At 39.5% G+C, this 22,301-nt stretch overlaps 1 protein-coding gene and 1 long non-coding RNA gene across 2 annotated transcripts; one reads left to right on the forward strand and one right to left on the reverse strand.

Moving 5' to 3' along the window:
• Positions 1 to 231: 231 nt before the first annotated feature.
• Positions 232 to 9,929, forward strand: LOC119488574. The gene is made up of 3 exons (XR_005206986.1): positions 232 to 243; positions 5,286 to 5,301; positions 9,794 to 9,929. It is a non-coding gene; the product is annotated as an uncharacterized LOC119488574 (long non-coding RNA).
• Positions 7,047 to 21,758, reverse strand: LOC119488571 (ceruloplasmin). The gene is made up of 24 exons (XM_037770349.1): positions 21,595 to 21,758; positions 20,364 to 20,608; positions 18,995 to 19,207; positions 18,526 to 18,699; positions 18,343 to 18,434; positions 16,921 to 17,083; positions 16,681 to 16,819; positions 16,420 to 16,559; positions 15,682 to 15,822; positions 15,535 to 15,579; positions 14,821 to 15,035; positions 14,368 to 14,518; positions 13,947 to 14,159; positions 12,628 to 12,832; positions 10,885 to 11,024; positions 10,619 to 10,747; positions 9,865 to 9,971; positions 9,711 to 9,766; positions 9,465 to 9,536; positions 8,836 to 8,927; positions 8,560 to 8,699; positions 8,404 to 8,460; positions 7,457 to 7,562; positions 7,047 to 7,349 (listed from the first exon to the last, which is right to left on the reverse strand). The coding sequence occupies exons 1-24, from the start codon at positions 21,756 to 21,758 to the stop codon at positions 7,324 to 7,326; spliced, it is 3,225 nt and encodes a 1,074-aa protein (XP_037626277.1). The 3' UTR covers positions 7,047 to 7,323.
• Between the last annotated feature and the right edge of the window lie 543 nt (positions 21,759 to 22,301).

Raw genomic sequence — 22,301 nt, forward strand, 5'->3', positions numbered from 1 at the left:
ATTGGCTTCACTTCTCAGACCCGGAGGTTGCCCACTGCTGCATGTGCGCACACTTGTGTACTATTGTACTTTTGCTAGTTTCTCCTTTTTCTGCCTAAATTGTACGTGTTTCTCTATAACATTATATTCATGACTAAATAAGCAAAAATTAAAGTTAATTTAAGTTAAATTGTTCACAATTGTAAAACTCAAAAACTCTGCTTAATCAAGGTTTATCTGCTCTATCGACACTGTGTGGGTGTGGTTTGATTGAATGTGCTGCTAGCATGAGAAAACAATCCCACAACTGTCATCACATTTTGATTCAACTGCCACAAAATTCTGATTGGTGCATGGAAATACCTGACGTCATCTTTTCCCCCACTGAGCCCTTCCCACTTCAAACCAGTGAAAAAAGCAAGAGCAAAAACACAAAAATCTCTCTCGACTAACAAACTCCAAACTACTGAAATCATCCAAATAGACTTGCATATCTTACACATGGGTGACTACATCTATAGAGTTCAGCACAAGCGGCTGCTCCCTGTAGTGTGAACGCTCACAGGGAGCACAGCCTTCAGAAAACATCTGCTTTGTTTAGTTCTTAGATCTGCAACTTCTATCTTACTCGCAGCATGCTGGAGAGCTCACACTGGGCCAGTTTTGAGTAAGTGTGTGAGACACAGAGAGAGCATGTGGTACGAAATCCCTTCACATCGTATTACCAGCCAGTTTAGCTCTTACATTTGGAATTCACGCCCGTCTCCGTGCTCCTTTTAACGCCTCTGCAGTTATCAAATCATTAATTAAGCTTATGTCGAATCTGCCCAGAGAGCCTGGTGTGGGAGAGAGATACGACTGCAGGCACCACCAGCCATCTGCTTCCAACATGCTGATGTCGCAGGCGATCAGTCCTAATAGGCCCTCTGTCCAGGCAGAGCCAGAACGAGCATTTGTTTCCGCAGCACACTAACAGGGCTTTTTCAGGGCCTTATACTGGCAGTCGGAAAGCAACCCACTATAGACCATAGAAACACCTCAATGTAATCACACACACACTCAAAAAATAGATGCACAGATTGCATACACTTGTACAGATGTACCATAGCATGCACATAATGAGCACTCACGGGAGCTGATTGCATACCTTTAAATCCACAATGAAACGGTAAGTTTCTCATAGCTTAGGGTGCAATTTGTACTGATTCAGCCTGAACTAAAGGTGGTAACTCAGGTTGCAAGCATTGGTTTAAGCATATGAGGGTTCACATCCTGTTATCCCATTGAGAGCTAGACTGTCTCTCTTATTGGCTGCCTGAAGCCGCACTTCCCACAAACCAGTGGAAGTCTGGCGCTCTAATATGCGTGAAACAAGAGGGTCATGAAGATTGAAGCAGAAACTGTGTATTTTGCCAATCAAACTGATCACTGATTAATTGATCATACTAGTGCAGTGCCCGTCTAGAACGGGCCGATTGCTCGGCCGCCAGAAGTTCTGCTTGCAGCATTGTTGAGAGCCGTAGTATGGCTGCTTTTACCCGCCAAGTGTGAAGTTGACTTGATGAACGGTTATCGAGATATGCGAAGGACAGTCCTACATATATACACAGACTGAATACCTGCTTTATGGTTAGATGCTGCTGCTTTTACAGTTAATATGTATCATTCACATACGGATGGCACAGCCTTCAGGAGCAATTTATGGTTCAGTATCTTGCTCAAGGACAGTGGAGGAACCGCCTATCTACCGATTAGTGGACGACCCGCTGTACCTCTGAGCCACAGCCGCCCCTGCCTACCAAGCTGAGTCTGAGATGTCTTAACCAGTGGCGTAGGCAGAAATCACAGTGTGGGTGGGCACAGAGAAAATCAGGTGGGCCTAGCCCATCCAAGACCAAACTTCTACTTAATATTTTCTGAAACACATAACCAAAATAGGCCATTACAACTATAATTGCCTAAATGCACCACGGTTTAATCATACAAGCCTTACACACCACCACCATCATCATCATCATCATCATCAGAGGTAATACAGGCACCTGACATGTATAGGCCTACATGCATACTGTACATATCCACCTACGTCGTGTATATAAAGCAACCTGTTACATTAATCATTCAATATTTGTTCCAGCATATTTGCACTCTGCACTATTACACTACTGTATTATTGTTTACAATGTACAGAAATAGCCTGACATCGTATATTGTATTGTTCCTTGTTTTTAGCCTCGATTTCTATTTCAATATGTACAATTAGAGCAAAACAACCAGTCAAATTCCTGGTAATCTCTATGTGTAGGCCTCCTCATACCTGGACAATCAAGCGGATTCAGATTCTGATCCAACAAAACAAACATTAACAGCATCACATAGCCAGATGGCACAGGGGCCACATATTCACACAGCATCATGAATCAAGCGTATGGATCATAGAGCACCCTGTATTAACATGAAAAATACACTGTAACATAGCTGGGCATGGCAGCCACACACAGCTGAAACACATAACCAATCATACAAGCCTTACACCACCACCACCACCATCATCATCAAGGCAGCTGACATGTATAGGCCTACATGCATACTGTATATATCCACCTACATTGTGTATATAAAGCAACCTGTTATTATAGCATATTTGCACTCTGCACCATAATACTATTGTATTATTGTTTACAATTTACAGAAACAGCCAGACACATTATATTGTATTGTTCCTTATTGTATTATACACACACACACACACACATATATATATATATATATATATGACCTTGTTTTTAGCTGCATTTCTAGTTCCATATGTACAATGAAAGCAAAATAACCAGTCAAATTCCTGGTAGCCTCTCTGTGTACAGGTAGGCCTCCACATATTCAGATTCAGATCCAATAAAACAAATATTAACAGCATCACATAACCTGGCACAGAGGCCACATATTCACACACAAACACAGCTGGCAGCAATCAACATCAAATCCAATTAAATCGGCTTACTTTTGATGGCAGCAGGGGACGACACACTGAAATGACTTCATCATAGTCTCTTTGAAAGGAGAGTCCAGTCTGATATGAGGCCCTGTTGAAAGGAGTCTTTCTTTCACCAGTAGGCCTACAGCTGAGGGTGATGAGAGCATACATTAAGTTATTTACTTGGCACTTTGTTGAGGAGAAACTGGAGGTCTTTGGTTGAGAATCATGGCTGAACTTCTTCCTCCTGCTCCTCCTCAGGCTTCTGCTCCTCAATGCACAGACCTGTTTCGGTTACCTGGTGACTTTCAACTGGAATGCATAGTAGGAACTTTTATGTAACTTATTGACGTAGATATAAACACAGGAGAATTTATTTAAAACTGTTAAAAAGTAAAATTCAAAGCTTTCTGTTCCTGATTTCAACAGTCACCACCATGTGCAATCAGAGGAGAGACACCAGCTGAGCACTGAGTGAAAGAGGAGGAGCTGCTCCCTACCTGCCATTTGCTAAAAGCACTGCCACTCAAAACATCTGACCTATCAGGTGGCCTAAACAAGAAGCAAAAATCAAGAAAGTTTGGGCTTTTTTTTTTTGTAAATCCTTATATTATGCAAAAAAAAAAATCCAATGCATTTTCATTACTTTAAGGGTTTTCTATGGAAGTTTTTATTGGACTTTATTAGTTGTAATCCACAGAAGACATTCCACAAATGTGTACCATGATCTGCAAATATTTCACTATCCACAAACGTATTTTTGTATTTATGTTGTGTAAAGTCACCTCCACAAAAATAAAGGGCGATTTGCAAATACACATACCTTACTCTGTAAATATGTATTTTAAGGTTTACATGTAAAGTGATATCTACACATTTGTGCATCTATTTCTATGGAAGTTTTTTTTGGACTTTATTATCCAATAAAAACTTCCACAGTTTTCAAATAAGAAAGAAACTCACTTTCATATACTTGGATTTATGTCAATACAATTTCCCAAGAATCAGAATGTTATATCATATAAAAAAAACAGTAAAATACAATTCACATGAAAGGAATGTAAAATATGTGTAAGGTTTGTGGTAGAAACCTTATATAAAAACCACAACCAAAGGACATAGTAAATATTACCATGACAAAAAATCACCAGTACAATTTTAATATTAGTGTTCAAAACATTTCACATATAAAAATATAAAGGGTCGGAGTAAAGTTCAAACCAATAAAAAAAATACAAAGAAGCAGGAGTAATTGCCATTTTTACAGTTTCTAAGAGTGATCATTTTTTTCCAAATCAAATGTTTTTCCGCTAAATGGATATTTTCATTCCCTAATATAACTCCACGACATTTGATGGAAAACTGACCAGTGGATGTTTTATACAAAGGAAGATGAAGATTCTGAATGTTATTAACCAGAAAGTCATCTTTGCTATTGTCCATGATGAGTCCATAAACAATGTCATTTTTAAAACATTTTCCAATTTGAAAGACCTACAGGCAAAGCCATGTAAACCAAGCCATAAAGCTTCTGAATACATACACTGGATTAATAAATGATCCATAGTTTCAGTATCATCACAAAATACACAATTCTTTTGCTTTGGGAGTTATGGGGAATAGGTTTGTAACATGTGAATAGATCTTTTCAAATAGATTTGTGAAATTGAGTTTCTATAAGATACTATAGGGTATGAGATGTCATTAAACAAATTTCTAATCATTTAGTTTTGGATATTGACTACAAAAAGTTGCAGGAACTGTTTTATGGCCATAGTCAGATAATTGAAACAGCGCTGACTGCTATTCACTGGATGATCCAGCAAAAAATAAACCTTCTGATTGAGTGGGTGGACCCAGGCCCACCTGAGGCCCACCTGAGGCCATGCAGCTGGTCTTAACATGGCCAATTTACAGATAATAAACCCATTTTATTTGGGTAACATAATCTTACCTCTGGTGACAACCTCAAGCCAAACTTGAAGCTGTCCATCTAACATCCATGCAACAGTTTTGTTTTCGGGCGTGTACAGTATGAACGTGACAGCCTCACATGTTGCCAGCATGGCTTTCATACTTTGTATTTTGTTGTTTACAAATCTTACAAAATTGGGTAAAGCCACCGTAGTTGAGTGAGAGCGAGTGTCAGGCAAAGTTTCATTAGTTGAATGTGACAGAGCTGTTGCCGCATCATTGAGATTCGGTACAGGTTTAGATTCGAGCCGACTTTATTGGCCACATTTCATGGTCTGAATCCTTTAAATTCCATTTCCTTGCCAGCTAATGGAGGACTGCAGGTGGCTGCTTAGACACTGATCTGCACTCTGTTCAGTGAGTGTGTGTGTTTGGTGATGATAGCTAATCCTCACAATCTCAGATCCCTTTGAACAATGGAAAAGGGCAAAATCAGGATAAAGTGGCTCCTCACAAGCCTGTCAAACTGCGTATTTATTTTTAAAATGCATTTGAAGCTTTTATCTGATCTAAAGTGACTCATTGCATCTTCTATTTATGGAATTATTTCCAGAATACTAAACAGCATTGTCGAGCACTTTCATCGTGACACCGCTCACAGGCTTTGTAGGATACGTGGCACTCAGACGGGAGGTAGGAGCGATTGAAGTGGTTCAATTTCTCATCAGTGCTCTCGAACTTACTGCTCCTAGTGGAACCAACCCCCCTCCCAAGGTCCCTCTATGGGGCACTGACAAGCTCAAAGGCTCATAGTTGCATCACCTTGAAGCCTCTGAGGTGTTTGTGGATCCAAACTGCCTTGTTCGCAGTGACATCAGCCTGCATCCATACAGTGTATGCTAGAAGTGTACCATGTTTGTAGAAAGTCCCTGCATAAAACACAGACACACTCCAGCAGCTACAGACAGACACACGTGTCAGCGATATCTGAGCTGCTTCACACTGGTCTGTGTGACTGTAGTGATCCAGCCTTGCAGGTCACAGACTGCTACCGCTGCTAAATTCCTGAGTCCATTAAAGTGATGATACTGCCACCCACTGGCAGCCCAGACTGAACCTTTGCTTGTGTCAAAGTATGATCAACGTATTACCCTGATAGCAGGTTTTTTGGTGGCTTTTATGAGCTTTCACTTGTACAAGCCTGAGAAACCAAACCATGACTGAGCTAACATTTGTTTAATTCCTCAGTTTTTTAACCCTTCTCCAAGCATGAGACCTCTAGAGAACAATTACAGCTGACTTTGTCAGTAACGCGTTGATCAGCCCACAAGGGTTTTTGACTTACAAATGATGCTACACATGAATGAACTCATGCTATTTGAAAAGATCTCACTGAAATCTCTGGTAGCACTCATTCATTGGTACGGCCTTCACTACTGAAACTGGCTGAATTGAGCCGAGCCTAAAATGTGTTATTTCTGGGCAGAGCCGGCCCTAAGTATAGGCAGTATAGGCGAATGCTAGGGGCACCCCAAATGAGAAAATAATAAAAGAAATAAAAAAATATAAAAATTTAAATTTTTTATATTTTTTACTAATACTATTACTTTTATATATTACAAAAAAGCACACAACAACATATCTATGTAGCCTGTTAAATAGGCCCTATTTTCTGAGTTGTCCGCAGCATCACACTAATAACTAATAGCTGGAGTTAACATCAGTTGCACCCAAAGTCATTAGGGAAAGTTGGAAAAACTATTCAGGTGTTTGGGGAATAACCTACAACATAATTTTGAGAAACAGTTTTTCTTACAAGTGTGATGTGCATAGCTTAATCTCAAAGACATAAAGCTGAGCCGTTTCTGAGTGAGTGTATGAACACAATGAATGGTTGTGTAATTGGTTGCGATGCAAGGGGGCACCAGCTAAAATCTTGCCTAGAGCACCAAAGAGGTCAGAGCCAAATGACTTGATCAGTACATCCCTACCTGACTGTAATCAGTCAGAGGCTCTTCCGGAGGATGCAGATTTCCCCTACAGACATGTTAGTTCACTAGTGTGACAAATGATTTCTGTTTCAATACACAATGCAATGATAATGTACTGTCAGGCTATAGTGCCCCCTGCTGCCTGACTTCTGTCATTACAGGCCACATAGTCACATTAAACTGTTAAATTTAACTGTTTCACTAATCTTTATTTATTTGTCGGTATTCTTACAGTATTCAGTGTCATTTGGTAAACATCAAAGCAGTTAGAGAATTTGAAAAAATGCACATTTTTATATAAAATGACCTGAGATGTGATGTTTTATTCTGAGCTGTAATTATCTCGGCTTTGCACAAGTAACTGTTCATATTAATTCACAAAGAGCGTTTAGTGAATTGGGTCCTGAAATCTAATTCTAGCTTGTCTCTGCGGTCTTCTTTGTGGATCCCTTTTTCCTCAACTGTTCAGCCAAAGATTCCCGTCTTCTTTGCTGTTGAAGAGAAACAAACATGTTATTCCCTGCACAGCATCCTCATTATCCTGCATTACTATTCCACTTAGTCTGACTTTGTCTCCCTGTCCAATTAGTTTCCTTACCTTTCTCAGTAACAGTATACATGGCCTCCATGCCAGCTTTAATGTGGTCGATGACATGACAGTGGAGCAGCCAGGTACCAGGATACTGAGGACGCATCTTTACTGTCTAAAGAGGAAAAAGACGGGAACACCACGTGATTCACAAGTTTCATTTTTTTATTGATGTTTGACCACAGTGTCAAGTCAACAGATAGAGTCTAGTTTCCCTATAACTCACTGATGCAAAATGTTCTCATTTTAACTAGATATATAATATAATATAATATTATTAGGGCTGTCAATGCCAACGCAATAATAACGTGTTAACGCAAATTTGTTTTAACGCCACTAATTTCTTTAACGCATTAATGCAATCGACCTTTCATAGGTTGTAGCGGGCTCAGTTTTAAAGCTAAAGAGAAGATATCATATATATATATACCATAAAGCAATTTTCTTCATTTGCCCACTCCCATGTTGATAAGAGTCTTAAATACTTGACAAATCTCCCTTTAAGGTACATTTTGAAAAGATAAATATGTGCGATTAATCATGGACAATCATGCAATTAAATATTTGTATCGATTGACAGCCCTAAATATTATATAATATTTATCTGCTGTTAAAGATGGTAGGATTGGCAAAGGAAGACTTAATATTCAAGCTTGATATAATGTAATAGTCACAAGTGTAGCATGATCATTTTAACAACATTTGTTGTTTTCTCAGTTGCCACCTGTTTTTGAAAGTCCATCTGATGTATTTTATCGTTTCTACTTCTCATTTGCATATTTTTTCTGACCTGATTTAGGAAAATATCTTTTGAGGAGATTACTTGTTATGATGAACAATTTACAATCCAATTGATGGTGAATAACAACTTTTAAAATGCAGCATGCTGCACCTTTAATGTTGCAAAAGGCAAATAAAATCAGCAGAAGCCTAGTCAGGATGTTCTGAGGTTTTACCTGGAAGGTGGCTGGAAACAGCTCATACACGTCAGTACGATGAGGACCTCCACCCAGCTGGAGAGAAATAATAGAAGAGTTGGTATTTGTATGTATCAAGTTTGTATAGTGTGTGATTGTGAAGGTGTGCCTTGCATGTTTGTATATTTTGTATACCTTATATTCCACACTGTGTCCATGCCAGTGAGCGGTGTGTATGTCCACTTCGTTGCCCATTCCCATCAGGTACCAGTACACCTTATCACCCACCTCCATGGTCAAACCATTCAGATTTCCATACATAAAACCATTAATGGCTGCATACACAGAAAAACACACAAACATACATATTGGAAAAACATTAAGGAATGTTGGATGTCTAGACAAAGCAACAAAAATATCATTCCATCTGTCAAAATGATGCAGTTCATTTTGTGTGTATGTTTATCTCACAGTGCATCTTGTTGCTCTCTATAAAGGTTTCATCATCCTTCAAGTTTGTGCGAGGGTTCCTGATGTGGGTCCTGATATTTTCATCCAGATACCTGGAATAATAACAGTAATAGTTTAACAAATATTGTACATTAAATATACAGCGGGTTATCTTCCTGGCATTGCTGCAGAAAGATATAAACACCACAGACAGTCTGATGTATTCAGACAGTGATGAGATAAATGAGGGCTACGAGGTTGACATAATGTCAAAGCGGGATTAAGGGTGATTGAGGTGGGAATGTTGAACTAATTCTAATGATGAAATACTCCCAGTGGAAAATGTTGACAGTAAGGTCTGTGGATTATTCTGATTATCTGTGAGAATATTTCTAGAAAGGCTAGTTACAAGTATTCAGTATTTCAAATGTATAGTGTTTTTATTCACAATCGAAATTCCATTCAATTCCATCGTATTGTGGTGGCGGCATAAGTTTCATTCTATCTCCAAACCTCAGAATATAAAACCAAAACTACATTTGCATTGCTAGATACTATGAAGTAGAGGGAATCTGTTTTTGCATTTAAATATACTAACTACTAAAGGTCTAAAAGGTTAATAGTCAGTTCTAAGGTTAGACTCTACTTACCAGCTTTCATTCTCATCAAAAACCAGGAAAAGCAGCGCAAACTCTTCTACTTCCTTCTTCAAACCAAGACTCCTGGAAGCAACACAGTTTAATTATGTTGTTGTATGATGCAGAACAAAAATTCATCTACCTGCATTATTACATCTGGAAATCACACAAGCTCGCTGTATATATATTGCATGAAATAAGTAAATATTAACTAGTTTGGGTGGTTCTGTATTAATTTACAGAAGCAGAAACACTCACCTGCCCCAGCTACGGCGACAGATCACCAAAGGACCTATCAGACCGCTGTACAGGTCCTGTTATAAGCAGGAAGACAACATAAGTGTGTGAATGCTTGTGTGTGTGTGTGTGTGTGTGTGTGTGTGTGTGTGTGTGTGTGCGTGTATTAGCGTACCTTGGAAACATCAGCAGTGGAGTAGTATGCTGACACAGAGCAATCCTCCTGCTCTGGGGTTGGTCCTGTATTCTTTGTAACATACCAGTGGTAGGAGTGAGTCTCACCTGGGAAAGACATTTTTTCAAGGAATTGATCCCATGCTGTATTAAAGCTGCAGTCGGTAACTTTGAGCAAATATGATAAAAATTATTTTTATAAAACGGTCACTGTGTCCTGACAGTAATGCAAGAGACAATAAGACAAGATAATCTGTGAAAATAAATCACGTTCCTCCGTGTCTTCCTGAGCTCCTAATAGCATTTGCAAGATTTCACGGGTTTAATTTGAAAGCACCATAAGAGTTGCTATGTGTTATGTGTTGCTATGAGTTGTTATGTGTTGTTATGAGTTGCTATGTGTTGTTATAATAAAGTGATAAAGTCTGTGACCCGTCCGTCATGTTGAAAACATTCTAGCCAAAACCAAGCACCACCCACCGGCTGGAACAAACTTCATCACAAGATTCATCACTTGACATGACTGTCTGTCTTAGTTGACCATAAAATATGTAGGTCGTGGAACCACTTGGTGTGAAGGAAATACGATGGAACGGAGGAGGGAGAATGCGACATCTAGTGGCTGAATGTTATCAATGTTATCCATAGCCCCTTTAAATAAAACCACATCTAAAATTAAGCATTTTGGAATTTTCTATTTCCAATGTTTCTTGATTGTCTGCCTCCCTGTCAGCTGATATTCTGCCCGTCTCTACCTGCAGGGGTGATATGAACATCCGGGGTGTCTGTCTTGACTCCATGGGCGTGGATAGAATAAGGCCTGGTCGCCATGTTTTTAAAAACCACCGTCACTTTGTCTCCCACATCAGCGTGAATCATTGGACCTGGAAGAAAGGGAAAGTGTTTGAATTACAAGACCAATCAGGCTGGAACATAAATCCATAATGTACAGACTGTATATTATTTGTGGCTTTTCATTTACAATCACAGTTTGTGCATTTCTGCTGCCCTGAAAGCCTACCCATAATGCCGAGGTGTTCCATATCGGCTGTTCTTTCCACCTGCTTGACAAACTTGTTATTGGTGAACTGGCGGTAGACCACCTTCTTGTAACGGGAGCCTATAAACCCACCCTGCTGGTCCAGGAAGACTGGAGCAGGGCTGCAGAAGGAGAGAGATTAGAGCTTATTTTATAAGTGAGGCTCGGTGTGTGTGTGTGTGTGCGTGTGTGTGTGTGTGTGTGTGTGTGTGTGTGTTTACCACCTCATGTGGATGTGTTTGAGCATGCACTTCCATTTGCATATACATATATTTGTGCATGAATCTGTGTTTGTCTCTTTGGTTATCAAACAATACAAAAAAACATAAATATTTTAAATGACATAAGATGTGATATATTTATATCTCGACATGAATAACTGAGCAGAGAGGATTTCTTTCTCTTTTTTTTAACTACAAAGCTAGATTTAAAGGATAAGACTGGTGGTTTTCTACAGTCTATTTTACTTATTGTCAACAAAGCCCATGAAAACATCAAAACCAACAACGTGTTAGTCCACCTCTCAGTCACTTTGGTTCCTTCTCAAGACCTTTAAAAAACAGGTCTCCAATAAATATTTTAATTTTCAAGAGGCTCATTTTCTAAAACAGCTGGGAACTGAAGTTTTAGAAAACGTTACTCAAACAGGAGTAGATAACTTGTTGGGGACCATTAATAGCTGCGGATTAATCCCCATTTGGTGCTCTAATGAGTATTTACAACTGTAGGCCGGTGTTGACTCAAAATAAAGTACGTGTGTGTTTTCATGGTAATGAAGGAACATGTCATCCTGCAGAGCAACAGTGTGGCTCATTGATGTGTTTTTAATAGTTTTTCGGCGAAAATGGAGGTCTAACATACATCAATACGTTGATCACAATACTACAGGCAATACTTGTTAGTATCATTGTTGCTTTTGGTCTTTTCATGAAATTCGTTGACAAGAAAAATAGAGGCCAATTTTGCCACCAATTTTTTTCCACTGATATTCTGTACATTTTCATGCTGTTCATGTGCAGGTGGCGATATTTTTTTCCTAGGATGGCGAAGGCATGACCTGCCCTACTTTGCTTCTGAATGGCTCACCCTAATATTCTTAGCCTAACCCTAACCAATTTCACTCCTCATGCCTAAACCTTAACAACCCAACCAACGAAGGGAGCAAGAACTACCCAATCAGAGACAGAGTAGGGCGGGTCTTTGCCATCTGTTGGATTTATTATGTACAAAAGTGCTTACAATGACCTGAAATAACCTGATTGTTGGATTTGTTGTGCATGAAGTGTTTGCGAGGACAGGGAGGATGCACGTTCTGTTCTTTTTGCAAGGTCAAAGAGAGAAAGGAGTCAGAAGGAGATAACAAAGAAGAAGATATGCAGCAAAGACATCACGTGCCATAATCTCATGAATATTACTATTGTGTAAACCATGAATAGACTGGATCAGGGATAGCTCGGGATTCAGACTTCGCGAACTGACCCATGCACTGTATGTTGTCAGGGACACGTTGATTGGATCCAGATATCTGTAAACTCTTTTATTTTACTTATGCAACATTGATTGTTCGGAATAAATTGAATCATTATGCTTTAACTCATCTGTTTGGAAATTCTCTTTGTCACACAAGATTAACTAACACATAACTGGGCCTTGACCTCTTGGAGGTAGAAGGCCAGTTCCTTCACATCCTAGGAAAAAAAAATTGGTTTGCAGGTGGTACCGTACTTTTCCAGACCGCGGAACATCTCAGCCTCCCAGGTGCGGTTTGGAGAGTAGTCCCAGTCCATTTCCATGGCGGCGATGTAGTAGGTTTTTGAGTGGAGCATAATCTCACCCTGACGTTGAAACACGCTGCACTTATTTACCGTGTAGTTGGCTCTCATCCCACCACGGTAATGATTCACTGTGGCGGACGCCACTTCAAACTGACCTGAAACACACACAGACATCAAATGTGCAGGAAAAACACTATCCACATGTCAGGCTTTTAATATAGGCCTAATCAAATGGCTGGGATGACGTTTCATGGTAAAAGAAAAATACAGACCATTTACTGTTATTATGCTAGTTATAGGTTAGTACACCAACCTATGTCAATTTGTTACCATAAAATTAGTAGTAATACCAGTACAAGTATTTTTTCCATGTATTTATTCTAGATATTAACAGTACGCTAAAAACATCTCAGAAATGGTGAAAAATCAAACTGATAATTTTTTCACCAAATATATAATAAAATAACATTAAATATATTATTAACAAACTGTGAATGTTCATACATTTTTTTTATTTCAGAAAACCTAATTAATTGTTAATTTATATTAATAAAATTATTATTATTATCATTTAATTATGATCTTACCATCATTACTTTTACCAGTAATGGGCAATTCAAGCTTTAGGTCGAGCATGTTTTTAGACAGCAAAAAAATCCTACTTATTTCATTATTTCAGAATACATATAATGGAATAACATTAAATGCATCATAATAACACCAATTTTATTTAATAGCAAAGAGTCAATTTAAATTACATCATTAGCTTTACTACCTTTGCCATAAAAGGACAATTGAACCATTTTGGTAGAGCATGTTTTTAGAAAATTATTTGCCCCTTATTAGATTACTATCAAGTTACATAATTATGTTCAGTAAGGCCTCTGAAACTAGACTTCCTGTAAGCAGGCAGACTGAAAATGCATGCTATTTAAAGACAATGCGACATCTAGATTTTTTTTAGCAAAACATACCTAAAGCAAGTCGTAGAGATGGCTCAATCGGGTTGAGTAACGTTCAACACATTTTTCAATAAGATGTCTCAAAATGTGCTCTACCAAACAGTCAAGCAAAAGAATTAAAGGATTGAGCCCAGACACCTTTGGCTGGATATGTTTGGTTCACACACACATAAATGTTAAGCTTGTTATATCCTCACTCTGTTTGAATTATGTGATCAAAACAAACCTTTTCTAGGTTGTAACATTGTGTGTGTATGAGAAAAATAGAGAGAGAGAGAGAGAGAGAGAGAGCGAGAGAGATGTATACCCATGCTGTCTGGCTCCATGGTGACGGTGTGTGATATATGAGGGAAGACGCTGATGGTGTCTCGTCTGTTCTGGCGGTAGATGAAGCGGTTTCCCTGGAAGTAAAGACTGATGATGTCCGTCTCTGAACCCAATCCTGACACGTGCCACGTCACTTTATCCCCCTTACACATGGTCAGGCCTGGGAGGTTCCTATACACAAAGCCATTGATGGCTAAAAGAGAGAGACACAGAAATAAAACAGTGATTATCTCAAAAATTATAAAGCTATTCAGGAAAAGGCTCCTATATGATAAGGAAAAATAAGAGAAACAGAAATCAAACTTTTTTGCTAAGCGTGACAAATTCACATCTCATGAGTGATCTGAGCTGTCAGTGATGAATTGTGAGTGAAGTGTGTGAATGTGAGTCTCCATACACACCATGCATCTTGTTGCTTTCTATAAAGCCCTCATCCTCCTTGTTGGCAGTAGTGGGAGCAATGGTTAGCTGCCTAATGTTGTCGTCCAGATACCAGCTCAGGTTCTCGTCAAATATTGTGGCCATGAGGTGGAACTCTTTGTTATAGTTTTTCTACATGAGGAGAAGAGACACAAAAGCAGAGCAGAGGAGAGGTGTCAAATTGTGGTTTCATCAATACATTTCAGTTTTAAAGGCGCAGCGTTTGTGGCCTCATTCAACTTCCTATTTCTATATGTTTCCTGTGTCCCTTCATGGCAGACCTTCATTGAAGCTGTCCTCCATCCTTCTTACCACAAACCAGACATGTATCAGATTTAGGACCACATGTACTGCAAATATCCCACAAATCAGAAAACACCAGTGAGATGTGACCTGATCAAACACACGTTTAGTTTCGGACACTCTCTTCTCACCTGTACTCCTTTTTTCAGTGATCCAGGTCGACAGACGAGGAGCGGTCCAACCAGTCCAGAGTTGGTGTCTTTAACAGGGTCCACTCCAGAGTAGTACAGATAGGACAGACAGTCAGCCTCCCCTTCTACCGGACCGGCACCCAATGGCACCGTCCACTCGTAGGTGTGCACCGTTCCAGGTCTGACCAGAGCAGCTGGGGGAGGGGTCACCACTCCTGATTGTATAGATTTATATAAAGACTGAGAATATCATAATGATAATAACGTTAATTAGGGCTGTGTATTGGCAAGAATTTGGCGATACAATACGTATCATGATACAGGGGTTTTCATACAGGGGATTCAATGTATTGCAATACTCTAAGCAAGGTGATATACTGTGATTTTTTTATCTAATTTTAGGAAAACTGTCATAGTATAAAGAACACACTACTATATGCATACAATCTGAGGTTAACTTTTTTATGAAATCAGAACAGTGGGATCTGTATTTGCATTTATCACAGTCCAACATTATAGCACTACTTGTGCAATCTGAGCCACTGTCAGCCACAATTATTTGCACTTAAATTAATTAAAAATCGATAGTGTTTTTGAGAATCAATACAGTATCACAAGACATAATATCGCATGTGTAACGATAATTTCTTACACCCCTAACGTTAATGCAGGCTAACTTACAATGGTGCTGTAGTAATTCAGGTTTTAACTCACTTGGTTGCCTCCTTAGCTCCCGCAGTTTCTTTGCTGTATGGGACTCTGAGGAGAAGAAGTGTAGGGGAGGAGAGACATAAAACAGGATGAGGACGTGTTTCATGTATAATCTAGTACACTGATAACAGTGCGCGTGCTTGTATTAACCTTCCAGTTCATTGTGGTAGAGCGTCCCATCCTGTTCTACACTGTACTGAACACCATGTGGTTGTATACTGTAAGGCCGGCTGGCTTTGTTCTTAAACACCACCCTGATAGTGTCCTTCTCCTCAGCTCGCAGCACAGGACCTGGAGACGTGATTGGACACAAACAGGCACACAAGCACAAATTTAGGACAGTTAACTATTAGGTGACATTTTGTTGGGAGATATCTTGTCATGGTAAGAAGATCCTGCCGACCTATTTCGAACATTTGTGTTGAAACTGGTAAAGCAAGGAAGGAAGTCTGTCCACAGCATAAATAAAGGCAATCATTAATGCCTTCAAAAATGATGATGCTAGAAGGTCAGAAGATAAGGCACCCGAATAGCTGTTTCTTTTTTTTTCTGTCATTGTACCCGAATATCTTTGGGTTTAGATTAAACAAGCAACAAGGTATTTGAAGATGTCTAGGAGCTTGTGATGTGCATGTTTCATTGTTTTCTGACATTTCATACTCTTAACCAATAAATCTGAAATAATCTGCTGATGAATCGATGATGAAAATAATTGTTGGTTACAGTCCTAATACAAATGTGTGGCTAGGGGAGCAAGACAAACTAGCTAGTTACATAGGAATACCATCGATAACATTTTTCATTTAACAACAGCGTTTGTACTAATATGACTTTATTTCTGCCTCCAGACCATATCTGATTTTCCAACCCCAGTTCAGCCTGGATTACCCAGAATTCCAAGGTGTTGCTCCTCAGGGTTGCGTAGCATCTTTGTCATGAAGGTGTTGTCAGTGTATTCCACATAGCGAACCTTCTTATAGCGGCTTCCAATACGGTTTCGACTTCTGGTTACAAACATTTCTGCTTCACTACACACAAACACACACACAAGAACAAATTATTAACAGGTCTCTTATAGAAACATCAAAACCAACCCGGGCCATTTCTGTGAAAGTGTGTGAAAGTGTGTGTGTTTTTACAGTAACCTACCCTTCAGTAGGCGGCGTAGGAGCGTAGTCCCAGACTTCTTCTTCAGCAGCGATGAAGAACGGTCTGAGCTCACCGTGTGGCCGGGGCTTATGGACGTTGGGGAAACACTTCTTGATCTCAAATATAGCCTGCATTCCAGCTGGTAAAAAAAAAAACACAAAACAAAAACTCACAAACAATTACTAAACAAATTCAATAATCATCCAGTTGGGTGACAAAACATGGAGGAAGTGAGCTCACCCATCAAATGGTCATTAACGGTGCACGTCAGCAGCCAGTGTCCGGGGTTGTCAGCCACCATTTCAACTGTAGTGCTGGAGGCGGGGAAAAGGCTGACTGTGTCTGTGTGGTGGTTCTGAGTGGTCAGGATCTGGCCATGGAAATGAACTGAATGGATGTCCACCTGTTGTAGAAACATTTAAACTGGATTTAGACCAGGTGCTTGTAACGAACACCAAGACATGATGTAAGTCCAGTTAGCACCCCTGCAACTAAAGTAAAAAAATAACTAAAATACAAGCAATCGACTTTTGTTTTTGCACAGAGTAACACATTATCAACAGAGGCAAAATGTAGCCTAACTGTAGATGGAGAACAGGGCTCAACAATGGCTTGCCCGCTGCAAGTAAAATGCCACGTCGGGATTGTAAATCTAGCAACTTTTCTTAAAAAAGAATTAAACTGATAAAGGAAATAGATAAGAAGTGAACATTCTTATATTTTGTATCGTTGTTTTACCACTATACAGCACCTTTGTCAATTTGTTATTTTTAAATATGCTCTATAAATAAACTAAACTTGAAACTTGGAGTCACCTCGTTTCCTTCTCATCTCTGTTGAGTTGCATATGCACAGTACCGGTCGGGCACTCGCAAGATAATGGCGGCAGGTATCGGGTAAAGACAAAGTTTATGAGCTGAATTGCTAGCAAGCATTTCAAATGTCCTGGAAACAGGATTTCAGATAGGTGGCTTTAGAGGATGTGGGCAAAAGTCCAACCATGAATTGCACAATTTGCCGCAAATTTGACAGCAAGGCAGATAAAACATGATGATTAACTTTAGTCTTTGTTGTTATTTGATAACCACTGATAAAGAAAACAATTTGTATAGGGGGAAGTCAAAATGTACCCATTTGCCCGACCAGGCACGTTAAAACAAGAACATTAACGTTGAACACTGGAGAACAAGTGTCTTTTTGACATTTTGAACTCAAATTATTAAAGATCATTAGTGAAAGAGACTGCGACAGACTTTCAGCTACAAATTGGGAAAACTTAACTTGCATCCTTAAAAATTTGGAAAATGTAAAAAGTACTTAATTTGAACAACAGTATCTGTGAGACGTATATTGACAGGGACTCGATGGCCTTGTTAGCATACTTTAGCATTTTGTCAACATCTAGACCCTCTCAGGCTGACTGAACTTTCCAAATGGTCTTTTCTAAATGTAGTTAAAAAGACAAAACAGACAATAATGAACCATTTATAAAGATTAAAGGGCTAGTTATATGTTTTGAATTTTGGTTGGTTATGTTTCTTAAATCAGATTGTCTCAAATATGAGACATAAAACTTAATCATAATAAGAACAATTTTAAAGAAACCCTGTACCGTCAGATATTCTGGTTAGTATATAATAATAATAATAACACAATATTTACCTCATTGCCTAATCCAATCATATGCCAGTGGATCTTGTTGCCTTGGCACATGCTTAGTCCAGGCAGGTTACCGTACAGAAAACCGTTTATACCTGCAATCCACACTCAGAGTTAAGGTATTTGTATTTGTATGTATGTACTGTGTATGGGTACGTGTATGTGGACGAAGACGCTCCCCCTCACCGTGCATTTTGTTGCTCTCAATGAAATCTTCGTCCTCCTTCAGGCCACTGGCAGGATTCGTAATGTACGTCCTGATGTTGTCGTCCAGATACCAGCTGAAGTTCTCGTCTGACACCATGAACAGCAGAGCGTACAGATAGTCTCCTGACCTGTCTCCATGTAAGTCCAGAGTTCCTACACAGGAGAGGAGAAAACATTTTAGAATAGTGTGCATTCATGTACTGAAGGGGAAACCTATTAAAAGGTCCTTTAAACCTATTTTTTCAATTAACTTCTTACTATCAAATAATGCATTATTGAACTAATCATTGGGAAGTACTTATATATACTCTGAAATGTAGTACAGTAGAAGTATATAGTAGCAGAAAATTAGAGTACAAGTACCTCAAAATAGCACTTAAGTGCAGCACTTGAGTGAATCTACTTAGTTCCACCACTGGATACTATAAGGCTAAAAAGGTTCCAGTACCTGTCTTACAGACGATGAGGGGTCCTATCAGTCCTGAGTTGATGTCTTTTGGTGGGCTGACGTGGGAGTGGTAGAATCTGGTCATGCAGTTGCCATCCTGTGCTGTTGGGCTGTGGCTCTCTGGGAGGGTCCACTCATATGTCACTATTGTACCAGTAGCCACCGAGTCGTCACGCTTCAGCTCTGGACCAGTACCGTCTGGGTATAGGGCTCCTGCAGAGACACATATAACCACATAAAGTCACACATTTATCAGTCGGTTAAGTCTTCCCATCAATTAGACCCACCACAGACCCGTTTGTCTTTTTTAGGGTGGGCAGAGGATCTTTAGGAGGAGATAGCAGGTCAGCAGTATATGTCACATAGAAGTGGTGTACATCATCTGAAAGCTGGGAACCTGAAGATAATTTGAGATGCAGCTCAGCACTGTGTGTCAAGTTGTTCTAGTCATTTGTTAAAATAAAATGTGTAAGTGTATAAAGGCTAAGAACATTATGATGGAAGTATATGATGGCCATCCTCATGCTCTATCATGCCTCATAAGTTGTTGCAGCAATTTTTGGGTTGATACCATTTGTTACACAGATTTGGTGCCAAATTTAACCATTTTTTACCACTCGAGAATAAATACAAATGATCAATAATCCCTCCAAAATACCACATTAAGACACAAAGACCTTGAGGAACAGCATAGAAAAAAGCCATGCTGTGATTTGGTATCAAAAACTTTTGACATTTGGAGATTTATGCTGGAATTGCATTTTTCTGCAATTGAAAGGCAACAACTTCTTTTGTGTAAACTGCTCTGAAACCCCCTTATTGACAGTATACCTAGGAAAGCCATACACCCTCTGAATGGTCTAGGTCTCTAGTTTGTGGCTGTAAAGTTTCATGAGATTGTGATTATCTTAGAGGTCACAACAGGTCATTTTATACAGTGAGGTCAAGTTTCAAAAACTGGTCTCACTTCAATGAAATGGCTACAACATCACACATGAATACAATTGAATCTACAAGAGCCTCAGCTTTACAGTGATACCCAATTTATGCAATTCCAAGACTGTTAAGGGACCCCAGTATGCATATGCATAAAACTGGTTTTGCCCAGAACTGCATATGATTATGATAAAGTGGGCATGTCTGTAAAGGGGAACCATTAGATATCTTGAGGTCCCTTTGAAAATCGCCATGAGATTTTCTCTCACCAAAAATTTGCCTAACTTTTGAACGGTATTTAGCCTCCTTTCCGACAAGCTAGCTTGACATGATGGCAGGTTTTCTACGTTCACATGATACCAGTAGGCAGCTCTAAAACTGAGCCTGCTACAGCCTCTGAAAGACAGTAACGTCGGTCGGAGGGCTTCCTCACCCTCATTTCCCTTGGTGTAGTTCAGTCCATGTGGGTGGATGCTGTAAGGTCTGTTTGCCGTGTTCTTCAGGTGGACGATCACTGTGTCTCCCTCCTCGGCCATCAGCAGGGGTCCCAGGTAGCCCAACCAGTCCGCCTTCAGCACCTCTGTCCTGTAGGAGGAGTCGGTGTACTGCTTGTACACAGCCTTCTTGTAGATGGAGCCGATACGCTGGGGGCCTCTCTTTAAAAACACTGAGGCTTCTCTACAGATAGAGAGAATGAGGATTATTATGGATTACAGTTCAAATATTTCTGTAACTCGCTAAAGATACTGAAAAACAACACAGTAATCATAATGTAGATGCTTAAAAATATAGCTAGTAACTTAATGATTAGGCCTGTTCACATCAGACATTTTGATTTGTGATTGTAGGAAAAGCACAGGCGTTACTTTGGCTCTGATCTATTCAAGTAGATCCATGTGTGTTTTTGAATGTATTCAATCAAGTCAATTTATTTAAGAGTACAGTTGTTGATGTTGTTGTTGTTGTTGTTGTTGTTTTAAAGCATGCTAACCAGAGAGGTTTAAAGTACAAATAAATAATGCACGGGGTCTTTTCTTGGTACCAACCAGGAGTCTTTCTGCTGCATTTTGGACTAAGGATGCACCGATACCGGATCGGTTATCGGGCCGATACTGATGCAAATAGTTTGATCGGATATCGGTGACAATGGGGCCGATCTGTTCAATTAAATTCTATGTTTATATACTATATTCATTATATACTGGAATTTGAATTCCTGTTTAAGTTTTGACCGATTTGTTGCTGCATTAAAAAGGTTTACACTTGAACTGCAATTTCTGTGTGTAAGATTTTTCTACCACGTTGCTGGTGTACGATTTATTATTTTAATAATAAATAACAATTCAGTACATTTATATCTATGAATTTATTTGTTACATTTTGTTTTACAAAGTTAGGAAAGCAATGTTTAAGTCAAGCCTGATGTTAATTTACACATAAAAGAATGACCCCAGTCACTTCCACACAGTGAGGCATACAGCTTATTAATTAAACAGCTGGTATTGGATCGGTACTCGGTCGCGGCCGATACCCTGAGCCCAATTATCGCTATCGAGACTGAAAAAGTTGGATCGGTGCATCCCTACTTTGGACAAACTCCAGGAAAGCTGACTGGACTGACTGACTTGATCACAATCAAGACAATGTACTGTGCATGTACTTACTCATCCTCCTGAAGTGTGCGGTTTTGAATGATGTTCATCCCACTTGGGGCGTAGTTCCAAGACACCTCCTCTATCCTGAGGAAGTACTCTCTCCTCATCCCAGACACACATACTGCCGTACAACACAGCAGCAGCAACACTCCCCTCGACCCCAACCGATGCATTTTGAAGATGTAGCTCTGGCACTTCACCAGCTACAAGTCCACTGTCAAACTGGAGGAAAGGAGGAAGATGATATGTCTGTTCAGCGATCCAGAGGATGATAATGATCCAGACAAACAGTGCAGACAACTGACAGCTGACTATTTGAGAGACTTTAGACCCTCTGTGTGTGTCTATATACACTGGCTGGGAACAGCCAAGCAGAGGGGTCATTGAACAACAGATCGGGTCTGAGCCAACCTATCACAGAGACAGCCTGTCTGATGAAATGGTAGGACTTGCACAAGAACGGGAAATGTTTTTCTATGCAACGTCCACATTTGATAGTCCAAACATTAAGAGATCAGATTTAAGTTACATTTACATCACCCTTTATGTAGTCTCCTTTTAGTCGGAATATAGAAAGCCAAATCTGTACCACAGATAACTACAAAAAGACTCTGAAAAATCTGAATTCCTTCATACTGTACTTAAAATTACAGTCCTAAACCACTAAATCAGTCCAAGCTAAGTAGTTTAATTACTTTAATACTCATTTGAATAGC

The sequence above is a fragment of the Sebastes umbrosus genome, chromosome 5, assembly GCF_015220745.1.
Source record: "Sebastes umbrosus isolate fSebUmb1 chromosome 5, fSebUmb1.pri, whole genome shotgun sequence".
Lineage (NCBI taxonomy): Eukaryota > Metazoa > Chordata > Actinopteri > Perciformes > Sebastidae > Sebastes > Sebastes umbrosus.

Excerpts from the sequence above, each read along its gene's own strand:
- LOC119488571 (XM_037770349.1), bottom strand. The coding sequence starts at position 21,758 with ATGCATCGGTTGGGGTCGAGGGGAGTGTTGCTGCTGCTGTGTTGTACG. Across the intron at positions 15,036-15,534 it reads GGAGCTAAGGAGGCAACCAA|GAGTGGTGACCCCTCCCCCA; the intron begins GTGAGTTAAAAC and ends CTATACAATCAG. Across the intron at positions 14,160-14,367 it reads AGAAAGCAACAAGATGCATG|CCATCAATGGCTTTGTGTAT; the intron begins GTGTGTATGGAG and ends TCTCTCTTTTAG.